The 23,425-nt window shown below is 53.8% G+C and overlaps 2 protein-coding genes across 9 annotated transcripts in view; both read right to left on the reverse strand.

The window, feature by feature from the left end:
* LOC117981027 (rasGAP-activating-like protein 1) overlaps window positions 1-659 on the reverse strand; it is a 40,550-nt gene extending 39,891 nt beyond the window's left edge. Inside the window, exon 1 of the mRNA XM_055115090.2 lies at window positions 517-659. The gene's annotated coding sequence lies outside the window, so the exon portion shown is untranslated. The remainder of the gene's footprint in view (window positions 1-516) is intronic.
* Window positions 517-22,901, reverse strand: LOC129398228 (ras GTPase-activating protein 4-like). Of its 8 annotated transcripts, none has more exons than XM_055115066.1 (14): window positions 22,760-22,901; window positions 16,063-16,194; window positions 15,666-15,760; window positions 11,787-11,904; window positions 11,409-11,559; window positions 11,080-11,144; window positions 10,228-10,335; window positions 9,825-10,017; window positions 9,482-9,619; window positions 8,764-8,908; window positions 8,054-8,223; window positions 3,981-4,094; window positions 3,404-3,462; window positions 517-646 (listed from the first exon to the last, which is right to left on the reverse strand). In XM_055115066.1, the coding sequence occupies exons 2-13, from the start codon at window positions 16,126-16,128 to the stop codon at window positions 3,419-3,421; spliced, it is 1,407 nt and encodes a 468-aa protein (XP_054971041.1). In that variant the 5' UTR covers window positions 16,129-16,194; window positions 22,760-22,901; the 3' UTR covers window positions 517-646; window positions 3,404-3,418. The 8 variants fall into 8 exon arrangements, with proteins under 8 accessions (XP_054971041.1, XP_054971042.1, XP_054971040.1 ...); XM_055115067.2 differs by having other exon boundaries at window positions 519-639; XM_055115065.1 differs by lacking the exon at window positions 517-646 and adding an exon at window positions 5,934-6,071 and having other exon boundaries at window positions 10,223-10,335.
* Window positions 22,902-23,425: the final 524 nt, after the last annotated feature.

Consider the following 23,425-nt stretch of genomic DNA (forward strand, 5'->3'; position numbering starts at 1 on the left):
TCCCCTTGAGTGGAAATCACCCAAGAAGCATCTTCAAGTCCAGAAAACCTCCCCAGACCCTCTCTTTTTTCTTTCTTTTTTTTTTTTTTTTGAGATGCAGTCTCGCTTGTCACCCAGGCTGGAGTGCAGTGGCGCCATCTCGGCTCACTGCAACCTCTGCCTCCTGGGTTCAAGACTCCTGCCTCAGCCTCCTGAGTAGCTGAGATTACAGGCGCCTGCCACCATGCCCGGCTAATTGTTGTATTTTTAGTAGAGACAGGGTCTCACCATGGTGGTCAGGCTGGTCTTGAACTCCTGGCCTCAGGTGAACCACCTGCCTCGGCCTCCCAAAGTGCTGGGATTACAGGTGTGAGACACCGTGCCTGGCGAGACCCTCTCTTGAGAGCAGGCTTTGATGGGAGGTGGCCAGCTCTGGGACCAGGAGGTAGAGGTGGGGCGAGGGGGTGCTCAGCTTCCTCATTGGGTTTCTCTAGTTGCAGGGGACCCACTGCCCGCCCCCAGGCCCCTGAGTCTCACCTGGCCTCCAGCACAGAGCAGCGTAGCCGGCAGGCCCGGGCCCCTGGCCGCACTTCCAGCCGCAGGTGGATCTCGCCCTGCACCTCCTCATCGGGGTCAACCTCCGTCAGGTGGGCCCACCCGCTGAAACCTGTGGGGTCAGCTCAGCCAGGGACCCGGCCCTGAACCCCCATACCCTCCACCCTCAGCCCCACCAGGCACCTTGAGGCACCTCCATAATCTCCTGGGAATCCCCTAGGCACCCGTGAAGCAGGGGCTGGTATCCCCAATGACAGATGGGGAAACTGAGGCTCAGCAGGTGAAGAAACAGCAGTTGGAAGAGCTGGGATTAGAATCTAAGTCAGTGACCTGGGGCCTGTGCCCTCACTATTGTGTCATTTTTGTCGTCGTCGTTTTTAGAGACAGGGTCTCACCCTGTGAGCTAGGTGTGGTGGTGCATGCCTGTAATCCCAGCTCCTCAGGAGGCTGAGGCAGGAGAATTGCTTGAACTCAGATCGCGCCATTGCACTCCAGACTGGGTGACAGAGCAAGACCCCATCTCAAAAAAAAAAAAAAGATGGAGTCTTGCTATGTTGCTCAGGCTGGTCTCAAACTCCTGACCTCAAGCAATCCTCCCACCTCAGCCTCCCAAGGTGCTAGGATTATAAGCGTGGGCCGCTGTACCCAGCCAGATTCCCCATCTTAAAACGGGAAGAGAGTGGCCCTCCCCTAGGGCTGCTGGGAGGAGGGTCTGAGGCCCAGATGGAGAAGCTACAAGATTGCACCATTGCACTCCAGACTGGGTGACAGAGCAAGACCCCATCTCAAAAAAAAAAAAAAAAGATGGAGTCTTGCTATGTTGCTCAGGCTGGTCTCAAACTCCTGACCTCAAGCCATCCTCCCACCTCAGCCTCCTAAGGTGCTGGGATTATAAGTGTGGGCCGCTGTACCCAGCCAGATTCCCCATCTTAAAACAGGAAGAGAGTGGCCCTCCCCTAGGGCTGCTGGGAGGAGGGTCTGAGGCCTGGATGGGGCAGCTACAAGGCACCCGGAGGAATAGCCTCACTGGGGCCACTAGACCCCAGAGACGCTGGCTAAGGCTGCAGGTGGGAAAGCCCTTTGGCCTGGCAGGGGCCAAGAAGCCCCATGAGTCAGCAGAACCTGCCTCCGCCCTGCCCCCATCCCTGGCCCAGCGTCACAGACAGGAGCAGGTGTGTGTGGGGGGAAGCCAGTAAGCGGGACACAAAGGCTCTGATGGCAGAGCCCATAGCATCCAAGAACTGGTTTGAACCCTCAGAGAAGCCCAGAGAAGGCAAAGAGCTGCCCAAGGTCACACACAGTGAGGCTGGCACAGGGCTGAACCCTCAAAATCATGTCTGGGCAGAGCATGGTGGTTCACACCTGTAATCCTAGCACCTTGGGGAGGCCAAGGCGGAAGGATCTGTCAAAGCCAGGAGTTCAAGACCAGCCTGGGCAACAGAGTGAGACCCCCATCTCCATTTTTTTTTTTTTTTTGAGACAGAGTCTTGCTGTCACCTAGGCTGGAGTGCAATGGTGCAATCTTGGCTCACTGCAACCTCTGCCTCCCAGGTTCAAGAGATTTTCCTGTCTCAGCCTCCCTAGTAGCTGGGATTACAGGTGAGTGCCACCATGCCCAGGTAATTTTTATATTTTTAGTAGAGACAGGGTTTCACCATGTTGACGAGGCTGGTCTTGAACTCCTAATCTCAAGTGAATTGCCACTGGGATTACAGGTGTGAGCCACCATGCACGGCCTCCATCTTTGTTTTTCTTTTGGAGATGGAGTCTTGCTCTGTCATCCAGGTTGGAGTGCAATGGCGTGATCTTGACTCACTGCAACCTCCGCCTCCTGGATTCAAGCGATTCTCCTGCCTCAGCCTCCTGAGTAGCTGGGATTACAGGTGCCCACCACCACGTCCAGCTAATTTTTTGTATTTTTAGTAGAGACAGAGTTTTGCCATGTTGGCCAGGCTGGTCTTGAACTCCTGACCTCAGGTGATCCACCTGCCTCGGCCTCCCAAAGTGCTGGGATTATAGGTGTGAGCCACTGCACCCGGCCTCTATTTTATTTTTTGTTTTTATTTTTTATTCATTTATTTATTTATTTTTGAGGTGGAGTCTTGCTCCGTTGCTGAGGCTGGAGTGCAGTGGCGCCATCTCGGCTTACTGCAAGCTCTGCCTCCCGGGTTCACGCCATTCTCCTGCTTCAGCCTGCCAAGTAGCTAGGACTACAGGTGCCTGCCACCACGCCCAGCTAATTTTTTTGTATTTTTAGTAGAGACGGGGTTTCACCGTGTTAGCCAGGATGGTCTCGATCTCCTGACCTCGTGATCCACCCGTCTCGGCCTCCCAAAGTGCTGGGATTACAGGTGTGAGCCACCGTGCCCGGCCTTTTTTTTTTTTTTTTTTAAACTATATAAAAATTGTAAAAACAATAACACAAAACAATGTCTGCATCCCAGAAATAATTGAAAGGGATCTCCAGCCTGGACTGGCTCTAGGCCAACCCTTCAGACTTAGGACACAGTAGTACTAGGGCCCAGATGGAGGCGACCCCATGGGTTACAGAAGGAGCTGGCCTGATTTGGAGAAGGGGTCCCTATGCTTCAGCAATAGAGTGTAAGGCGGCCCCTTCTTCTGCCAGCAGAGGCCTCAGATTCCACCCATAGCAGCCCCTCTTCACCCTAGGGAAGAGGCAGTAACAACCAGGCTTGGGAACATGCTGCAGAACAGAGGCCAAGAGTACAGAACGTGGCCCCGGCTTCTGGGGAGAGTAGAAATGGCTTTCCCTGAGCAGGAGACCAGACGGAGCCTAGAGGGGAGGTCTCCAAGTGGGAGGGAGGCCAGGGACTGGGCAGACCAGTGCAGGAGGGAAGGGAGAACTTACCCTTAGGGTGAGAGGCTATGGTGTCCCTTGTAAGGCAGACCTTTCCGATAACGTCCCGGCTAGAGGAGGGAGATGGAGGCAGAGCTGGGCAGGGCTTCAGTATCTGCCCTCTGGGACCTCCCACCAAGTTCAGGGCCCCCCCGGGGGGAGCAGGGTGGTGGACACCGCTGTCATTTCCAGAGTAACCCAACAGAGCTGGACCTGTGGCCCTTCTGTAGGCTGTGGGTTCTGGACCCTCTAGGGGGATGTGACAGGTTTCTCGCATGCCCACACATGCCAAGCTCACACTCTCTGGGTGCCCATCTCACAGCTCACACCTGCACGCACACGTGTAGTCCATGCACACTTGTGCCCACATGCCTGCACACACACGTGTGTATGTGGCGCATGCACCATGGAGCCACGCATGCGCACACCCACACGCTCAAGCCTTTCGCCCTCCCAGGCCCCCAGGCTCTGCCTCCCTCCAGGCTGCAAAGAGGATGCCAAAAATGACCCAGGAGTCCTGGTGGTGAAATGGGCCAGGGAGCAATCAGATGGCCAGGTCTGGGTCCCAGCTGGAGAGGGGGGCACTCACCTGAGGGCATCCTCATCCATGACGTAGAAAGCCACAGCGTGGAAGGTGGGCGGCAGGTGCACTTGGTACTCCTCACCCCAGAAGGGGCACAGGGTCTTCCACACTGTGGCTGTCCTGCAGGAGAGAACCCTCAGCATGTGCCCAGGCCACTCCCAGGCCCTGGGCTGGGACCTTCCTTGTATCTCCCCCTACCCCTATAACAACTGGCTCTGCCACTGATGTGTTTTCCCTGTGCCAGACCCTACTGTTCACCACCAATCACTACCCCCTGACATTCCTCTCTGCTCTGGATGGGGCACAGGGCTGCCTCTCTCTGGCTGTTATTTATTTTATTTTATTTTTTTGAGACGGAGTCTCGCTCTGTCGCCCAGGCTAGAGTGCAGTGGCGTCATCTCGGCTCACTGCAACCTCTGCCTCCCAGGTTCAAGCAATTCTCCCTGCCTCAGCTTCTTGAGTAGCTGGGATTACAGACGCCTGCCACCACGCCCAGCTAATTTTGTCATTTTAGTAGAGACAGGGTTTCACCCTGTTGGCCAGGCTGCCCTCGAACTCCTGACCTCAGGTGATCTGCCCGCCTCGGACTTCCAAAGTGCTGGGATGACAGGCGTGAGCCACCGTGCCCAGCCTCTCCAGCTGTTTTACATTTGGGGAAACTGAGATCACAGTTGGCAGGCATTGGCCTCAGGTCACAGGGTAGCTGCCTCAGGGCGACTGCTGAGCCTGGCCTCACATCCTCACCCAGCTCTGGTCAACCCCCTGTGGATCAGAGCCTTCAACTCATGGGACTCACTCCGTAGCCCAGGCTGGAGTGCAGTGGTGTGATCATAGTTCACTGCAGCCTCCAACTCCTGGGTTCAGGCTATCTTCCTGCCTCAGCCTCCCAAGTAGCTGGAATCACAGGTGCATGCCATCATGGCTGGCTAATTTTTTTTTTGTAGAGATGGGGTCTTGCTACATTGGCCAGGCTGTTCTCAAACTCCTGGCCTCCAGTGATCCTCCCACCTCAGCCTCCCAAAGTACTGGGACTACAGGCATGAGCCGACATTTGAAACATGTATTTATTGGCCCATCTTCTCCCTGGAATATCAGTTCCATGAGGGCAGGACTCTGCCTCATCTGCCACTGTATCCCCTCACCTAGAATCATGCCTGGAACCTAGGAGGTGCTCAGTAAGTATTTTTTAAATAAATGAATGAATGAGTTAATGAAGGAACAGATGAGAAGGTTACTTGAGAACCTGCACCCAAAGCCACACAGAGCATAATGTTTGATTATTAGGCATTGATACAGACACAGAACCACACAGGTGCCAGCTCAGACTTTCTTTTTTAGAGAAAGGGTCTTGCTCTGTTGCCCCGGCTAGAATGCTGGGATTATCCGCGTGAACCAGCGTGCCTGGCCCCCATCTCAGTTATCTGGAAATAGTTTCCAACAAACGGGTGCAACGTGCAAATTTCATATCACGGGGATGCACCTGTCTGTGCACTGGCCCACACACAGACCTACACATGGATGCCCAGGGAAAGACATGGGCCATGGCCTCCTGGGGGCTCAGGCCCCTGGACAACACACACACACCTGTCCCTGACACCTCCCAGATTAGACACACCCTGCGGTGCCTGATGTAGCTGATAGCGGGGCGAGGCTCAATCAACTCTTTTCTCATCCAGTCCACTCAGGCCCCTCCCACAGCACCCAGGCCACTCCCACAGAGCTCAGGCCACTCCCATAGCACCCAGGCCATTCCCACAGCACCCAGGGCATTCCCATAGCATCCAGGGCACTCCCACAGCACCCAGGCCACTCCCATAGAGCTCAGGCCACTCCCACAATACCCAGGCCACTCCCATAGGGCTCATGCCACTCCCACAGTACCCAGGCCACTCCCACAGCACCCAAGCCACTCCCACAGTGTTCAGGCCACTCCCACAGCACCCGCTCCCCTCCCTGCACCTTGCACTGCAGGTAGGCAGTCTGGGGTCTGCCGGCGTCGTCCGTGTAGATGACCTGCATGACGTGCAAGCTGCCAAAGCTCTTTTCCTCAACCTTTTCCGCTGCCCGGATGTTGGCTAACTTGATGAGGGCGCTTTTCTGGGGCAGGCAGGGAGGAGGAGGCTCAGCGACCTAGCCAGGGCCATTCCATTCCCCATCTCTGGGCCTCAGTCTCCCCTTCTGCAGCACCAGGGGTAGGCGTGGGAGACCCAGAGTGACCTCAGCCAGGGCAGAGCACAGACTGATGGTGACCAAGTGCCCAGCAACTGGGAGAGGAGGACCTGGCCTCCCTGGGGGGCACTCCCAGAGGGCCTCGGAGGTGTGAGCTTTGGGGTAGTGTCTGGACAGCCAGCATTCCCTGGGCTACAAAGTCAATCCAGCCGTGGCCAAGGCTTTGTGACTTTGCATTTATTAGTTTTCCCACTTGCTTTTGTAGTCCCAGGCTCTAATAGTCATATCCTGACCGGGCGCAGTGGCTCACACATGTAATCCCAGCATTTTGGGAGGCCGAGGAAGGCGGATCACCTGAGGTTGGGAGTTCGAGACCAGCCTGACAAACATGGAGAAACTCCGTGTCTACTAAAAATACAAAATTAGCCGGGCATGGTGGTGCATGCCTGTAATCCCAGCTACTTGGGAGGCTGAGGCAGGAGAATCGCTTGAACCCGGGAGGCGGAGGTTGCGGTGAGCCAAGATCGCACCATTGCACTCTGGCCTGGGCAACAAAAGCGAAACTCCATCTCAAAAAAAAAAAAAAAAAAAAAAAAATGGGACCAGAATTAAATAATGCCCATGTAGTCAAATCTTTGAACCCTGGCAAGGAAGATGTATAATAATCATCTGAGTGCTTTGGGAGGCTGGGGCAGGAGGATTGCCTGAGGCCAGGAGTTTGAGAACAGCCTGGGCAGCATAGCAAGGCCCCATCTCCGCAAAAAAAAAAAGTTAAAGAAAATTAGCTGGGCTTGGTGGCACGTGCCTGTAGTCCCAGCTACTCGGGAGGCTGAGGCAGGAAGATTGCTTGAGCCCAGGAGTTTGAGGCTGCAGTCAGCTATGATCGCACCACTGCACTACAGCCTGGGTGACAGAGCAAGACCCTGTCTCAAAAAATAATTATCATCATCTGAGGGATCTTTGGTCGGAAGGGGCGGGCCCCTCATCTGGTGGGACCCCTGAGCTGGTTGAGAACAGGGTGGGTGATGAGCTCCTTCACCTACTCCTAGCCCGCTCTCACCTGCCCAGGGCTAGGCTGGGTACTCCTGGAAGATCATCCCCATAGCCTGCATGACTGGGGGCAGGTGTACAGCAAGCAGTCACCAGGTCCATGGAGGAAGTATGTCCTCAGCCCTTCCTGGGAGAAGAGAGCTTGCAGGAGAGGTGACCCATGACTCAGAGAGGGCTGTACAAGGTGATCTTTGAGATCCCTTCCCACGCCAAGATTCCGTGCTTCTATATTCCTGCCTCTTCCAGGAAGCCTCCCCTGTTTGCCCTAGCCTCCTACTCATCTAGCAGCCCAGGTGATGTACTATCTTTAATAATACCATTTGCCTAAATAGTACTACCTGCCAGGCCCTGGGTCAGGACCCTTAGGGAGATCATCTCATTTAATCCTCAACAACCTGGTAAGGTCGGATCAACTTCCTCCATATTCATTTTCTTTTTTGAGACGGAGTCTTGCTCTGTTGCCCAGGTTGGAGTGCAGTGGCACGATCTCGGCTCACTGCAACTTCTGCCTCCCGGGTTCAAGCTATTCCCGTGCCTCAGCCTCCCGAGTAGCTGGGACTACAGGCACCCACCACCACACCCGGCTGATTTTTTGTATTTTTAGTAGAGACGGGGTTTCTCCATGTTGGCCAGGCTGGTCTCAAACTCCTAACCTCAAGTGATCTACCCGCCTTGGCCTCCCAAAGTCCTGGGATTACAGGCGTGAGCCACCGTGCCCGGCCCTCCTAGGTTCTGACAAGCAGTACAGATGCCACACACCTGGCTTTCTTCTCTGACCCCGGGGGTACCTCAAGTGGGCTCCAAGGAAGGGGATAGGTGCCTCTAAGGTGCCCCACTTGCCGGCCTCCCTCCTTACCCACCTTGGAGCTGGGCGTCTTCGCGAAGCTGAGGGCCTCGGTAGTGAGGGAGAAGTAGAGCTTCTTGAAGGAGGAGGACATGAGGGGGCCCTTGCCCTTGGTCCTGTGGATGAAGAGTGGCCCCTCCTTCACAGGTGGCGCCTGCAAACTCAGCGTCCGCTGCAGGTCCAGCTCTGCCAGGCCAGGGAGGGAGGGGAAGAGAGAGCCCAGGGAATGAGGGCGGGACTGGGGGGGGGGCGGAGCAGTGGGCGGGGCCGTGGGGCTCAAGGGCTGAGCAAATCTGAACAGCAGGCAGTGGACGTAGTCATGGGGCTCAAGGGCGGAGCAAACATCAACAGCTGGTGGTGAGCGGGGTGACAGGTGGACTGAGGAAGGCAGGGCCATGGGCTTGGAGGCGGGACACGCGTCAGTAGCAGGTGGCGGCGGGGCCATGGAGCTCAAGGATGGAGCAAATGTCAACAGGCACAGATGATGGGGGGTGAGGCCATGGGTCTAGGGGTGGGGCAAACGTCAACAGCAGGCAGTGGGCAGGGTCACAGGAAGCACAAACAGTGGTGCGTGGGTCTATGGCCTGGGGGCCTGGCAAATGTCAACAGCAGGCGGTGGGTGGGGCCACGAGAGGAACAAACAGCGGTGGGTGGGGCCGTGGGGCTCAAGGGCGGAGCAAACGTCAGCAGTAGGCTGTGGGCGGGTCTGTGCAGGGCGGCGCTCACCGTCCTTCTCCTCGATGTCCACGAGCTTGGTGATGAAGTCCTTCAGCTGCGCCACGCCCTGGCGCACGGTGGGCTGCAGCGGCTCCATCCAAGCCTCCTTGGCCCTGGAAGCCGGCGTGTCCATGTTGCCCACGTTCTGGACTGCCTGGAGGTGACAGCAGGAAGGACCAGGTTCTGCTAGGTTAGGGGCCTAGCCACTGCACCCCCTCCCACCCCCCCTCCCCAAGTCTTTGCTACTCAGCTGTAGCGATGGAGGCAGAGGCGACAGAGGCCATGCCCACGGGCCCCCTCCAGCCCCACTAGGGATCAGGGAGGAGATCATGAAGTTTGATGCCTTATGATAACTGAGACCACTTGGGCCTTCCTCCGTAGGTTTAGCTGACGCTGCTGCACTGGATACCCCACCCCAGTGCCGGGCACAGAGGTGCAGCCTGAGAGTAAGCAGACCCGGGTTGGAAGGTCCCGCTCCCGCGATTCACCACCGACAGGATGGGCGGCCTTGGCAACCCCCGACCCCTCGCAGGCCTGTTCCCTTATCCATGAGATGGAGCTCGGACAAGGTGGCCACAGGAAGGCTTTGCAAACTGTGAAGTGCAGTGCCTACGTGGGCGTGCCAGTGGCCTCGCCGGAGCCGGTAGGGAACACTCTGCAGTCCAGGCCAGGGCCCCGGTAGGACACCCAGCTGTGCATCCCGCCCGCAAGGCCGCAAGGCCCGCACCTTGGCCAACAGGAGCGGGGTGCGGCTGGTGCGGGCGTCCGCGTGGCGCTCCCGCAGGTGGAAGAGCTTGGGCGACACGATGGCGGGAGAGAAGAAGCGCAGGCACAGGAAGCTGGTGACGGCGATGAACGGTACATTCTGGAGGAGTGCGGAAGAGCGCGGGCTGGAGTCCCCCAGACCAGGGCTCCTGGCAGCCCCCTCCCCTTAGGCTCCGTCCCTGACCCTCGCCGGGACACAGCCTCCCTGGTCCTCCCCAGCGCTCCCTGGTTCCCCACCGCTCTTCGCCCCTCGCCCCAGCCCAGTCCAACCCGGCCCAGCCTAGCCCAGCGGGTGGAGGGCGCACCTCGTGCTGGGCGCCGGGGAAGCGCTCGCGCACGCGCCGGAAGAGCTGGCGGAAGGTGGCGCGCACCACGGCGGGGCACGCGTGAACCGAGCGGCTGAGCGCGCTCAGCAGGGCCCCCAGGTGGGCGCGCAGCGTCTGCGCGCTCTGCTCCAGCACCTCGGCCTCGGTCTGCGGGCGGTGCAGCCCGGAGCACCTGCGTGGAAAGGGGCGGGTTGGCAGAGGAGGTCGCGGTCAGCGCCAGGGCCACGACAGGAACACTGGCTCTCACAGCAGCCAGGACACGGACACAGGGGACAATACACGGGTGGGCAGAAGCACAAACACACATGCTGACAGGGCCTGATCCCAACCCGCTGCCGCTGCGCCCCGCACCCCCCCGGAGTTACCCCCGGCCTCACCCTACATCCTTAACTTCCACTTTGCTGGGGTCCAGCTCCACGTACTTCTTCTCCTCAAACACCTTGTTGATGATGGGGACCAGGACGCCGTGCAGGTACTGCATCCCGGCCACCTGGGGACCACCGCAGGTCACACTGATCCTGTCTCCCCCAGTCCCACTCCAGCTGCCCACCTTCTCCCGGCAGCCGCCCTTGCACCGTTTGCCTGCCCTATCCGCCCAGGAGGGGGCCAGGTACACATGCAGGGCAAACTGTTTATTCATGAATGAATGAATGAGTGAGTGAATGAATGACTAGAATTCTTAGCCCTTGTAATCCTAGCACTTTGGGAGGCCAAGGCAGGAGGATCACTTGAGGCCAGGAGTTTGAGGCCAGCCTGGGCAACATAGTGAGACTGTCTCTAACTTAAATTTTAATCACACACACATTCTTTTTGGGGGGGGTGCGGGGCACGGAGTCTAGCACGGGGCCCAGGCTAGAGTGCAGTGGCGTGAGCTCACTACAACCTCTGGCTCCTGGTTCAAGTGAGTCTCCTGCCTCAGCCTCCCCAGTAGCTGGGATTACAGGTGCCCACCACCATGCCAGGCTAATTTTTGTATTTTTAGTAGAGATGGGGTTTCGCCATGTTGGCCAGGCTGGTCTCCAACTCCTGACCTTAAGTGATCCGCCCGCCTCAGCCTCCCAAAGTGCTGGAATTACAGGCATGAGCCACTATGCCCAGCCCACGTTCTTAACCTTAAAGGGCTCTGAATATGGAGATAGAACACTGGAGTCGAAGTCCCAGCCCCCTCTGTCACTCTCTCTGAAGCTCAGTGTTGTCATTTGCAAGATGAGGACAATATAGCATGCAACCTCACCTTCAGAAAAGACTCCATGGACTTTGAGGCCAGAGAGTTGCTCCGGAACAGGGTGTTGGTCTCACCTACAAACAGAGGTCCCAGTGGGTAGGGGGCTGGGACAAAGCTTTTGGGGGAGGGGGAGGACAGAGGACCTTGGGGCTGGGGGATCTAAGCTGGCCCCTCAATAAAGGGCCTCCTCACCACCTCCCAGCCCACTGTCCCACCTCTGCCCTTGGCTCTGTTCCTTGCCTCCCTCCTGTCTGACCCCATCTGCCTCCCACAGGAGGAGCCCACCCACCCCCAAACACCTCCCAGTGTTCTGGGCCCAGCTCCTTCCCAGGCCTCACTGGTGCGACTCAGCTCCAGCTGGAAGAGCAGGTCCAGGAAGTCCTTGGCCAGCCCCTGCCCCCGGAAGAGCTTGAGCAGGTTCGTGGCCACGTCCTGGCGACACTCGGTGCTGCTTGTCTCCTCGATGAGTGGGATCAGCTGCCCTGGGCCCTGCAGGGAGAGGCACGGGGGATCCCGAACCTTTCCCTCTGAGGACCTCAGAGCATCCCAGGGAAAGAGGACATTTTCCCAAGGGGTGGCTGGGGACGGGGCCCTGGACACTGGCCAGCTCCTCACATCCCCAGACCTCAGGTTTCTGCTCTGCAGAATGGGTTTAGAAGGACAGGCGCACAGGCCTACTGCCACTGGACCCTCCCACCCTGCCCATGCCCCCTCACCTGCATGCCCAGCTTGACCTCGTGGCACAGCAGGTGCACCAGTGGCTGGTAGTAGCTGGAGGGCAGCACCGTCTCGTCCCACAGCCGAACCTCCAGCTGCAAGGAGCCCAGGTTGCCCCTGGAATGGGCAGCCTGTGACCTCTCCACCAGGGACTCAGGCCACCCTGGACCACACCGCTCCCATGGCCTCCAGTTTTTTCCCTTGGGGCCAGCCTCCCATCTCTCTGCTCATGCCCTCCATCCGGGTGCCCTGCACAGCTCTGCCTCCCAGGCTCTGCCCGGGCTATTTATTTTCTGTTTTTGGAAAGCCCTTCCTGTCTCTGCACTCAAGGCACCTCTGTCTTCGAGGTCTGGCTCCCTGCCACCTCCAAGCTTGGGTATGTGGAGCTGCCAGCCTTGAATCTATCAACTCCCAGATAATGGCACCATCATGGGTACACTTTACAGCAGAAGCAAATCCCCAACCCTCATAACAACCTAATAGGGAAACTGAGACCCGAGCCAGTTCAGCAACTTGCCACATTAGATTGAGCTTCCCAGCTTCCCTGTTCTGATAGGGAAGTTCATAACAGAGGAGGGTGTGGACCAAGTGGGAGCCTCTAAGGCTCCCACTGCCCCTGCTCAGCACGAGCCTCATGCACAGAGCAGTGTTAAGATGGGCCCCTGGGCCTGGCGCAGTGGCTCATGCCTGTAATCCCAGCACTTTGGGAGGCCAAGGCAGGCAGATCACTTGAGGTCACGAGTTCAAGACCAGCCTGGCTGACACGGCAAAACCCCATCTCTATTAAAATATATATATAAAAATTAGCCAGGCATTGTGGCAGGTGCCTGTAATCGCAGCTACTCGGGAGACTGAGGCAGGAGAAGCGCTTCAACCCAGGAGGCAGAGGTTGCAGTGAGCCAGGTTTGCACCACTGCACTCCAGCCTGACTCTGTCTCAAAAAAAATAAAAATAAAAAATAAGATGGCAAGATGGGCCTTGGCTGGTTCTATGGAAACACCTTGTGCTGGACACACAGCCGTCCACCTGCTCCTACCCTGTTAAGGATGGGAACTGGGGGAATGGGGGTCTGGGGCCTTCCACAGGGACACAAAGCTGAGCCATTGAGGGCTGTGGGCCACAGCAAACAAGCCAGAGGGCTTCCGAGACAGGCTGCCAGATTTAGCAAAACGACCCAAGACACCCAGTTAAATGTGAATATTTTATTTACTTATTAACTATTTTTTTTTAGAGATGGGGTCTTGCTATGTTGCCCAGGCTGGTCTTGAACTCCTGGGCTCAAGTGATCCTCCTGCCTTGGCCTCCCAAAGTGCTGAGATTACAGGCATGCACCACCATAACCGGCCTAAATTTGAATATTTTTAGTATAGGTATGTCTCAAATAGTGCATGGTCATTCTTCTTCTTTATTTTATTTTATTTTTTTTTTGCTGAGATGGAGTCCTGCTCTGTCACCCAGGCTGGAGTGCAGCGGCGCGATCTCGGCTCACTGCAACCTCGACCTCCCAGGTTCAAGCAATTCTCCATCCTCAGCCTCCCAAGTAGCTGAGATTAGAGGTGCCCGCCACCATATCCGGGAAATTTTTGTATTTTTAGTAGAGACGGGATTTCACCATGTTGGCCAGGCTGGTCTTGAACTCCTGATCTCATGATCCACCCGCCTCGGCCACCCAAAGTGCTCAGATTACAGGCATGAGCCACCGCACCCGGCTGTTTTCTTGAGACGGAGTTTCGCTCTTGTCACCGAGGCTGGAGTGCAGTGGTGGGATCTCGGCTCACTGCAACCTTCGTCTCCTGGGTTCAAGCAATTATCCTGCTTCAGCCTCCCAAGTAGCTTGGATTACAGGTGCCCACCACCACTTTTTGTACTTTTAGTAGAGACGGTGTTTCACCATGTTGGCCAGGCTGGTCTCGAACTCTTGACCTCAAGTGATCCACCCGCCTCAAACTCCCAAAGTGTTGGGATTACAGGTGTGAGTCACCACGCCCAGCGGTTATTCTTATACTAAAAAAGTATTCACAGCCGGGCACAGGTCAGGAGTTCAACATCAAGCCCGGCCATCACGGTGAAACCCCATCTCTACTAAAACTACAAAAAATTAGCCAGGTGAGGTGGTCCTAGCTACCTGGAACGTTGAGGTGGGAGGACTGCTTGCACCCAGGAGGTGGAGGCTACAGTGAGCTATGATCACCACTGCACTGGTGGTACAGGTGCATGCCTGTAATCCCAGCTACTCGGGAGGCTGAGGCATGAGAATTGCTTGAACCTGGGAGGCGGAGGTTGCAGTGAGCCAAGACCGTGCCACTGCACTCCATCCAGCCTAGGTGACAGAGTGAGAGTCTGCTCAAAAAAAAAAAAAAAAAAAAGTATTCACTGTTTATCTGAAATTAAGTTTTAACTGGGTGTTCTTTTTTTTTTTTTTGAGACAGAGTCTAGCTTTGTCACCCAGGCTAGAGTGCAATGGCGCAATCTTGGCTCACTACAACCTCTGCCTCCGGGGTTCAAGCAATTCTGCCTGCCTCAGCCTCCCGAGTAGCTGGGATTACAGGCGCCCGCCATCTGGCCAGGCTGGTCTCAAACTCCTGACCTCAGGTGATCCGCCCACCTCGACCTCTCAAAGTGCTGGGATTACAGGCGTGAGCCACCGCGCCTGGCCTAATTTTTATTTCTTTGTAGAGACGGAGTCTCACTTTCTTGCCCAGGCTGGTCTCAAACTCCTTGCCCCAAGTGATCCTCCCACCTTGGCCTCCCGAAGAGCTGGGATTACAGGCATGAGCCACCTCTCCTGGCCAACGGTGTCCTATCTTATCTCACAACCCTATTCCTGGAGAATCTGGCATAGGGAGTTGGAGCTATGGCTCAGGGACACTGACCTTGGAGACTTGAACCCTGGTCTGAAGTCTGCAGGGAAATTTTCAAAGGGAAAATGTCTGAGTACTTGTTTCAGAAACTTCCAGAGGCAGAAAGCAGGAGACCTGTACAAACTGTGAGCTAAGAAGACAGACCTGGCTGGGTGCGGTGGCCCATGGCTGTAATCCTAGCACTTTGGCAGGCTGAGACAGGTGGATCACTTGAGGTCAGGTGTTCGAGACCAACTTGGCCAACATGGTGAAACCCTGTCTCTACTAAAAATACAAAAATTAGCCGAGCATGGTGGCACACAGTTGTAATCCCAGCTAATCAGGAGGTTGAGGCAGGAGAATCACTGGAATCCAGGACGTGGAGGTTGCAGTGAGCCAAGATTGTGCCGCTGCACTCCAGCCTGGGTGACAGAGCAAGACTCCATCTCAAAAAAAAAAAAAAAAAAAAAAAAGACAGAAGACAGAGCTGAGCTGAATGCAGAACTGTGGGGAAAAATAAAGGGGAGGGGCCGGGTGCGGTGGCTCATGCCTGTAATCCCAGTACTTGGGGAGGCCGAGGCGGGTGGATCACAAGGTCAGGAGATCGAGACCATCCTGGCTAACATGGTGAAACCCTGTCTCTACTAAAAATGCAAAAAATTAGCCAGGCGCGGTGGCGGGTGCCTGTAGTCCCAGCTACTTGGGAGGCTGAGGCAGGAGAATGGCGTGAACCCGGGAGGCGGAGCCTGCAGTGAGTCGAGATCACGCCATTGCACTCCAGCCTGGGGACAGAGTGAGACTCCATCTCAAAATAAATAAATAAATAAATAAATAATAAATAAAGGGGAGGTGGAGCCCAGCCGGGATGAGAAGGATGCTGGCTAGGTGGGCAGGGGCTGAGGGGACCCTGGAGCTGTGTCTCCTGACCTCTCACCCCTGAGCAGCCCCCCTGCCCTGCCCTGCCTGCCTGTAGCCAATTCCCAAATGTCAGCCCCCACCCCACCCCTTGAGGCCGGCTGCCCAGCTCCATGCACTTACTCGTCATGCCGCCGGCTCTTGGACTGGTCGGGCTGCAGCCGGAACCAGCCCTCCTCCTGCTGCGCCACCCGCAGTCTCTGGACATCGATCACCACCTGGGGACATAGTGGCAGTTTTCCTGGAGCTGGGAGACCTGGGTCTCCTCCTTGCCAACTACTGTTCTTAGTGGGGAGGGGCGCCTTCCAAGGGTCCCTGAGTGCCACTGGTGGTGGGGGGAAGTTGCTGGTTCTGGCAGACGGTGGAGGTGGGGGGGTAGTCCCAGGCTTCCTGAGTGTCTCTCTTTGGGGAAGCCGGAGGGAGGTCCCTGAGGATGGGACGGCTGCAGTGGAGCCAGGTGCTGGGGGACAGCAGGTGCAGCCTGCCGGGGGAGGAGGGGGAGCGGGGCGGTGGTGCTCACTTTGCCCAGGAAGTCGTTTCGGCTGACAAGGTCCCAGTCCCAGGCCTCCACGCACAGCGCCTCCATGGCCCCCTCCTGCAGCTCAAATTCAAACGTCTCATTCCAGCGTGGGTAGCATGACTTCTTCGCGATCTGCCCAGAGGAGGGTGGGAGGGGCTTAGGCTGATGCCACTGGACTCCCCAGGCTGGGCAAAAGGCAGAGCTGCCCTAGACACCTCCCCTGGGTTCCCCTCAGCCTCCTCGCCTTGGAGGTTCTGCCACAGCAGAGGTTAAAATGTCCTGCCAGAGAAAAAGACAATCCTTATGATCCTCACCAAGGCGTGACATGACTCCCTACTCCCTCTTGGATCTCAACTCTCTCCACCTTTGCCTTTGCTGAACTTCGCTCCAGCCTCATTGGCTTTTTCTGCTGTTCTAAACATGCCATGCATATTCCTCTCTGGAATGCTGTTCCTTTGGAGGTAAGCATGGCGCTCTCTCCACCTCCTTCAGCTCTCTAAGTATCTTATCAGTGAGTCCTTTCTCAACCACCTTATAAAAAGTAATCACTTCCCACTCCCAAGGAACTTCTTTCCCCTCACAGTAATTGTCACCATTTGACACATATATTTTATTTTGTTTATTATTGTTACTTTTTGAGACAGTGTTTTGCTCTGTTGCCCAGGATGGAGTACAGTGGCACGATCTCGGCTCACTGCAACCTTAGCCTCCCATGTTCAAGTGATTTCTGGCTAATTTTTGTATTTTTAGTAGAGACGGGGTTTCGCCATGTTACCCAGGCTGGTCTCGAACTCCTGACCTCGGCCTCCCAAAGTGCTAGGGTTACAGGCATGAGCCACCACGCCCAGCCTTGACACATATATTTTAGTGTCCATCTTTTCCTACAATAAAGTGTACAATTATTAGGGTAACGTGTTCAGTTCACTGTCTTATTCCCAGTGCTTAACAGTGGCAGGCAAATAGTTAATGATCAGTACATATTTTGTGAATGAATGTGACATGTTCTAATAGAAGTAGGAAATGAACACTTCGTGGGATGGGTAAACAGTGGGAGTCATGGCCAAAAATAGTTTAGAATGGATCATTTACTGCAATGGTTTTCAAGCACTTTTCTTTCTTTCTTTTTTTACAGAATCAGGGTATCACTCTTGCCCAGGCTGGAGTGCAGTGGCACAATCATAGCTCACTGCAACCTGAGAACTCTGAGCTCAAGCAATCCTCTTTTACCTCAACATTCCCAAGTAGCTGGGACTACAGGTGCGTGCCACCATGCCCAGCTAATTTAACTTTTTTTCTTTTTTTTGAGAAAGGGTCTCACCCTGTCACCCAGGCTGGAGTGCAGTGGCACTATCACAGCCCACTGCAGCCTTGACCTCCTGGGCTCAAGCAATACTCCCACCTCAGCCTCCTGAATAGCTGGGACTACAAGTGCATGCCACCACTTCTGGCTAATTTTTAAATTTTTTTGTAGAAATGGGGTCTCCCTATGTTGCCCAGGCTGACCTCGAACTCCTGGGCTCAAGTGATCTGCCCACCTCGACCACTCAAAGTGCTGGGATTACAGGCATAAGCCACCATGCCCAGTCCAGCATATATATATATATTTTTAAACTGGAACTCATTTTTTTAAATGGAAGCACAATCTGAAAAAGGAATAAAACCCAAAGATTGACAACGGGCTAGAAAACCAGAAATCCCCAATTCAGCTTCTTCCCCTCACTCTCCCCTTTGAACTCATGATGCGTCTCAAAGCCCAGCTTGAAAGCCACAGATCTAGAGCTTGGATGGCATTCTAATGAGCTAAGCATCTAAACCGACCACAGTTGGGAGCCACTGAAAGTTTTCGAGCAGGTAAATGATAGATTGATTTATTCATTTTGAGACAGTCTTGCTCTGTCACCCAGGCTGGAGTATAGTGGCGCGATCTCAGCTCACTGCAGCCTCTACCTCCTGGGTTCAAGTGATTCTCCTGCCTCAGCCTCTGGAGTAGCTGGGATTACAGGCGTGCACCACCACGCCTGGCTAATTTTTCTATATTTAGTAGAGACGGGTTGGCCAGGGTGGTCTCGAACTCCTGACCTCAGGTAATCCACTTGCCTCCACCTCCCACAGTGCTGGGATTACAGGTGTGAGCCACTGCGCCTGGCCTAAATTATTTAGATCCATGCTTTAGGAAGATTAGTCTCAAGAGAATGGGTAGACTGAACGATGACAGAAGGAGATGGCAATCAGGAAGATCAAAGAGAAGACTGCTGCAATAGGCAAGCTAATACTTAAAGTACAGAAGGAGGGGCCAGGGGAGACCAGTGAGAATGCAAAGAACAGAAAAATGGAGACAGCTGTCTAGGACCTGGCACCTCCCAGAAGGAAAAAGACGTTCAGAGTAAAATCTGTCAGTTTCATGCCTTAGTGACTGGTGAATTTAGTGAACGCACAGGAGGTGAAAGGCTGGGAGAGGAAGCAAATACCACCACTTCAGATTTAGACAGGGTCTGAGGTATGAAAAAGGTACATACAACTGTCCTACAAACAGATGAAATGCAGTCCTCACATGATATGCCCTGTTGGGAGCCTTTAGGAGCCATCTGGACAACCCTGGTCATTGAGATGGTGTGGAAGAGCAAGAAGTGCTCCAAGTGTGTCCAGAACAGACAGGCCGGGTGCTGTGGCTCATGCCTGTCATCCCAACACTTTGGAAAGTAGAGGTGGGAGGACGGCTTGAGGTCTGGAGTTGGAGACCAGCCTGAGCAACACAGCAAGACTCCACTTCTATAGAAAATTTTTAAAAATTAGCTGGGCGTGGTGGGCAGGCCTGTAGTCCCAGCTATGTGGAAGCTGAGGTGGGAGGGTTGCTCGAGCCCAGGAGTTCAAAGCTGCCATGAGCTATGATCACGCCACAGCACTCCAGCCTGGGCAACATAGGGACACCCCATTTTTACCTAAAACTTTTAAAATTAGCCAGGCATGGTCAGCTGTGTGCACCTGTAGTGCCAGCTACTTGGAAGGTGGGGTGGAGGATCTCTTGAGACCAGGAGTTGGAGGCTGCAGTAAGCCATGATAGCACCTCCGCACTCCCAGCCTGGGCGACAGGGATGGAGATCTCGATCTCTCTCTCTCTCTCTCTCTCTCTCTCTCTCTCTCTCTCTCTCTCTCTCTCTCTCCCCCCCCTCCCCTCTCTCTCTCATCTCTTTCTCTCTCTAGAAAGAGTTTTTTTTTTTTTTTTTGAATGAGGTTTCACTCTTGTTGCCCAGGCTGGAGTGCAATGGCACGATCTCAGCTTACTGCAACCTCCGCCTCCCAGGTTCAAGCGATTCTCCTGCCTCAGCCTCCTGACTAGCTGGGATTACAGGTGCCTGCCACCATGCCCGGCTAATTTTTGTATATTTAGTAGAGACGGGGTTTCACCATGTTGACCAGGCTGGTCTTGAACTTCTGACCTCAGGTGATCCACCCACCTCGGTCTCCCAAAGCGCTGGGATTACAGGCATGAGCCACCATGCCTGGCCTCGAAAGAGTCTTTATTTATTTATTTCTTTAAGACAGAGTCTCGCTCTGTCGCCCAGGCTCTGCACCAGAGTGCAGTGGTGCGTTCTCTCCTCACCACAACTGCCGCCTCCCGGGTTCAAGCAATTCTTGTGCCTCAGCCTCCAAGTATCTGGGACTACAGGCGCGTGTCACCACGCCCAGGTAATTTTTGTATTTTTAGTAGTCTCATTCTGTTGGCCAGGTTGGTCTGGAACTCCTGACCTCCAGTGATCCACCCGCCTCAGCCTCCCCAAGTGCTGGGATTACAGGTGTGAGCCACCATGCCCGGCCGAGACCTTGTCTCTTAAAAAAGACAAAACGGGGTCAGGGGGAGGGGGCAGCACAGAACAGAAACAGAACTTTGGGGAACAGAGACACGGCACCGAGTTGAGCAGAAACCAGGGCAGAAGCACCAGGCAGAGATGGAAGACTGAGTTTCATCGAAGGAGTGGGATCCTGGGACCCAAGGGAGCGGGAGCACAGTAAGTAGGGATGAAGATGGCGAAAGCACGACCTGCCAGAGCGCTTGCTGACGAGCCACACTCCACACCTACTACGCGCTGTCACGTGCTTGACAAAACCCGACACACAACGCACAACGCTAAAGTTTATTGCTCAACAAGGCAAATACAGTTAACATTACCGTACACTTAAAAATGGTTAAGACGGTAAATTGTATGTTACGTTTTTGTTTTTTGAGATGGAGTCTCGCTCTGTCGCCCAGGCTGGAGTGCAGCGGTGTGATCTCCGCTCACTGCAAGCTCTGCCTCCCGGGTTCAGGCCATTCTCTTGCCTCAGTCTCCCAAGTAGCTGGGACTGCAGGTGCCCGCCACCACGCCCGGCTAATTTTTTTGTATTTTTAGTAGAGACGGGGTTTCACCGTGTTTGCCAGGATGGTCTCGATCTCCTGACCTTGTGATCCGCCCGCCTCGGCCTCCCAAAGTGCTGGGATTACAGGCATGAGCCACCGTGCCTGGCCATGTTACGTGTTTTTTTAACCACAATTTAAAATTAAATGAAGGGGGCTGGGTGCAGTGGCTCACGCCTGTAATCCCAGCACTTTGGGAAGCTGAGGTGGGCAGATCACAAGGCCAAGAGTTCAACAGAGAACTCCTGGCCAACAGACTGAAACCCCGTCTCTACTAAAAATACAAAAATAGGCTGGGCGTGATGGTGCATGCCTGTAATCTCAGCTACTCGGGAGGCTGAGGCACAAGAATCACTTGAACCTGGGAGGCAGAGGTTATCGTGAGCCAAGATTGTGCCACTGCACTCCAGCCTCAGTGACAGAGTGAGACTCTGTCTCAATAAATAAGTAGGCTGGGCACAGTGGCTCAGGCCTGTAATCCTAGCACTTTGAGAGGCCGAGGCAGGTGGATCACAAGGTCAGGAGTTAGAGACCAGCCTGACCAATATGGTGAAACCCCGTCTCTACTAAAAATATAAAAATTAGCCAGGCATGGTGGTGTGCACCTGTAATCCCAGCTACTTTGGGAGGCTGAGGCAGGAGAATCGCTTGAACCTGGGAGGGGGAGGCTGCAGTGAGCCGAGATCATGCCATTGCACTCCAGCCTGGGCGACAAGAGTGAGACACTATCTCAAAATGAAAGGAAGGAAGGGAGGGAGGGAGGGAGGAAGGGGGGAGGGAAGAGAGGAAGAAAGGAAGGGAAAATATGTATTATCTCAGCAAGTAAAATGCAGATGAAGGAAAAGGACGATGATCATTTGAATGGAAGATGGATCCACTGTAATCCAGGTATGGGAGAATACTGAACACTAATGTCAAAAGAAACAGAATGTGCTGACGATCTGCAAGGCATTTCACAGAAGACAAAGAACACAAACCATGGAGAGAAGACTAGCACAATCAAATAGTGGGAGGTGAGGAAGGTAGACAGAATTCATGATTTTGGAATGTGCACAGTTTATCATCAGACATTCTGAGAAAGAAGGAAGTGAACTATCTCACTGGTACTGCTATATTGTCAAGTAAAATATTCAACTAGGTTAAAAGTGTCAGACATATCAATTTGGAGGCAAGCTGCAAAAATACACAGGAAAAAAGGTCTTAGAAGTTGAGATTAGATAAACTCTTTTACGGGATACAAAGAAAACCAAAAAAGTGGAAAATGGGTTCTAAGAGGACACTCCTGAAAAGGCAAGAAAAGGAACCGACATTCACTTATGAAATTCACACTTCCTGAATGTCTACTATGGACAGAGTATGATTCCAGTTATGGGGAAGGGGAAATGAACACACAGACAGGTCATAAATGAGCATTGGGGAAAGAGGGGAAAGCTGAGGGAGCGCTACATCATCACATCAACTGAGCATGGACTTGGGGAAATAAGGTACACCACAAGCTGTGACTCAATTCACAAGCACAGGTGGAGGACGAAGTTTTGGTATCTGAATGCCTAAAGAAATATATAAAATCGAGGGCAGAAAATAAGTCCAAGGTATTTTTAAAGCAAGGAAGGAAAGAAAATGGAAGATAAAAAGAATGAACATAAAAGTCTCAAGTTAATTTTTTATGTCAGACTTCTGAATGCCCCAAAATGAAACAATTCTGTAAGGCCAGGAGCAGTGGCTCAGGACTGTAATCTCAGCACCTGGGGAGGCTGAGGTGGGTGGATCACTTGAGGCCAGGAGTTCAAGATCAGCATGGCCAACATGGTGAAACCCTGTCTCTACTAAAAATACAAAAATTAGCCAGGCTTGGCGGCATGTGCCTGAAATCCCAGCTACTCAGGAGGCTGAGGAAGGAGAATCACTTGAACCTGGGAGGTGATGGTTGCAGTGAGCTGAGATCATACCAGTGCACACCAGCCTGGGTGACAGAACAAGACTCCGTCTCCAAAAACCAAACAAAAAAACAAACAAACAGCCCACAACAATTCTCTAATGGCGAGGGAGTAAATAAGTGACCAATAATGCTGGAGGAAGAGGAAGTGAATGGGTCCCCAGTATAGGTTAGAATGAAAAAATCCCTACCAATGTAAATCAAATATAAAAAAAACAAAAGAGTTCATGTATGTGTGCGGGAAGGAAAGTGATATTTGGGGGTTGGGAGGTGTTACTGAGGGTACCAAATACATATAAACAACTCTTTAGTCACTCCCAAAGGTCTGGGATGAGCATTTTTTAACATTTGATACTCTACTAACTTACCTGGACTATGTTGACATGGAAATTCACCTCCCGTTATCCACAGCTCCTCTCCCTGCTCCAACTTAATGATGACGTTTGGCTTGGTGATATCATATCTTGTTAATGGGAAAAGAAGAAGGACTTGGGCAAGTTGCTCGGCTTCAGAATCTCCGAAGTACAAGATGTTGCCACCTCATAAGCTGCATAACAGAAATGCTCCATTTTTTACCTTATCAAAGTTAGAACCTTTCAATGAAGAATAATATAAACACTGCAGCTACTGCCCACAAGGAATTAAATGCTGTTGTCACTTATTTCTTCAAACTCAAGCATAAAACCCCATTCAACTGAGAGCATTCAGAAAGCAAGCTATCCTCACCCAAGGAAACTAGATGGCTGTAGTTCTCCAACATCACACCCCCGTATGTTATCTTCTCATCAGGGTCCAGTTGCCACCACTCCTCCTGGGTGAAATCCACAGCCACATCTTTGAATGACACTGGCCCCTGTAATGGCAGCATGATCAGAATTGGGAGATATGGAAAAGGGATAGGGGGATAACATTTTACAAAGCTCACTGGTGAAGTTAACCATACCTTATTTTATGTTACAGATTATGGAAGGGAAATCATATTGGAAACACATATCCTTTGGGGTCCTTTATATATATACAAAAATAAAAACCCA

This window comes from Pan paniscus, chromosome 6 (assembly GCF_029289425.2).
Source record: "Pan paniscus chromosome 6, NHGRI_mPanPan1-v2.0_pri, whole genome shotgun sequence".
Lineage (NCBI taxonomy): Eukaryota > Metazoa > Chordata > Mammalia > Primates > Hominidae > Pan > Pan paniscus.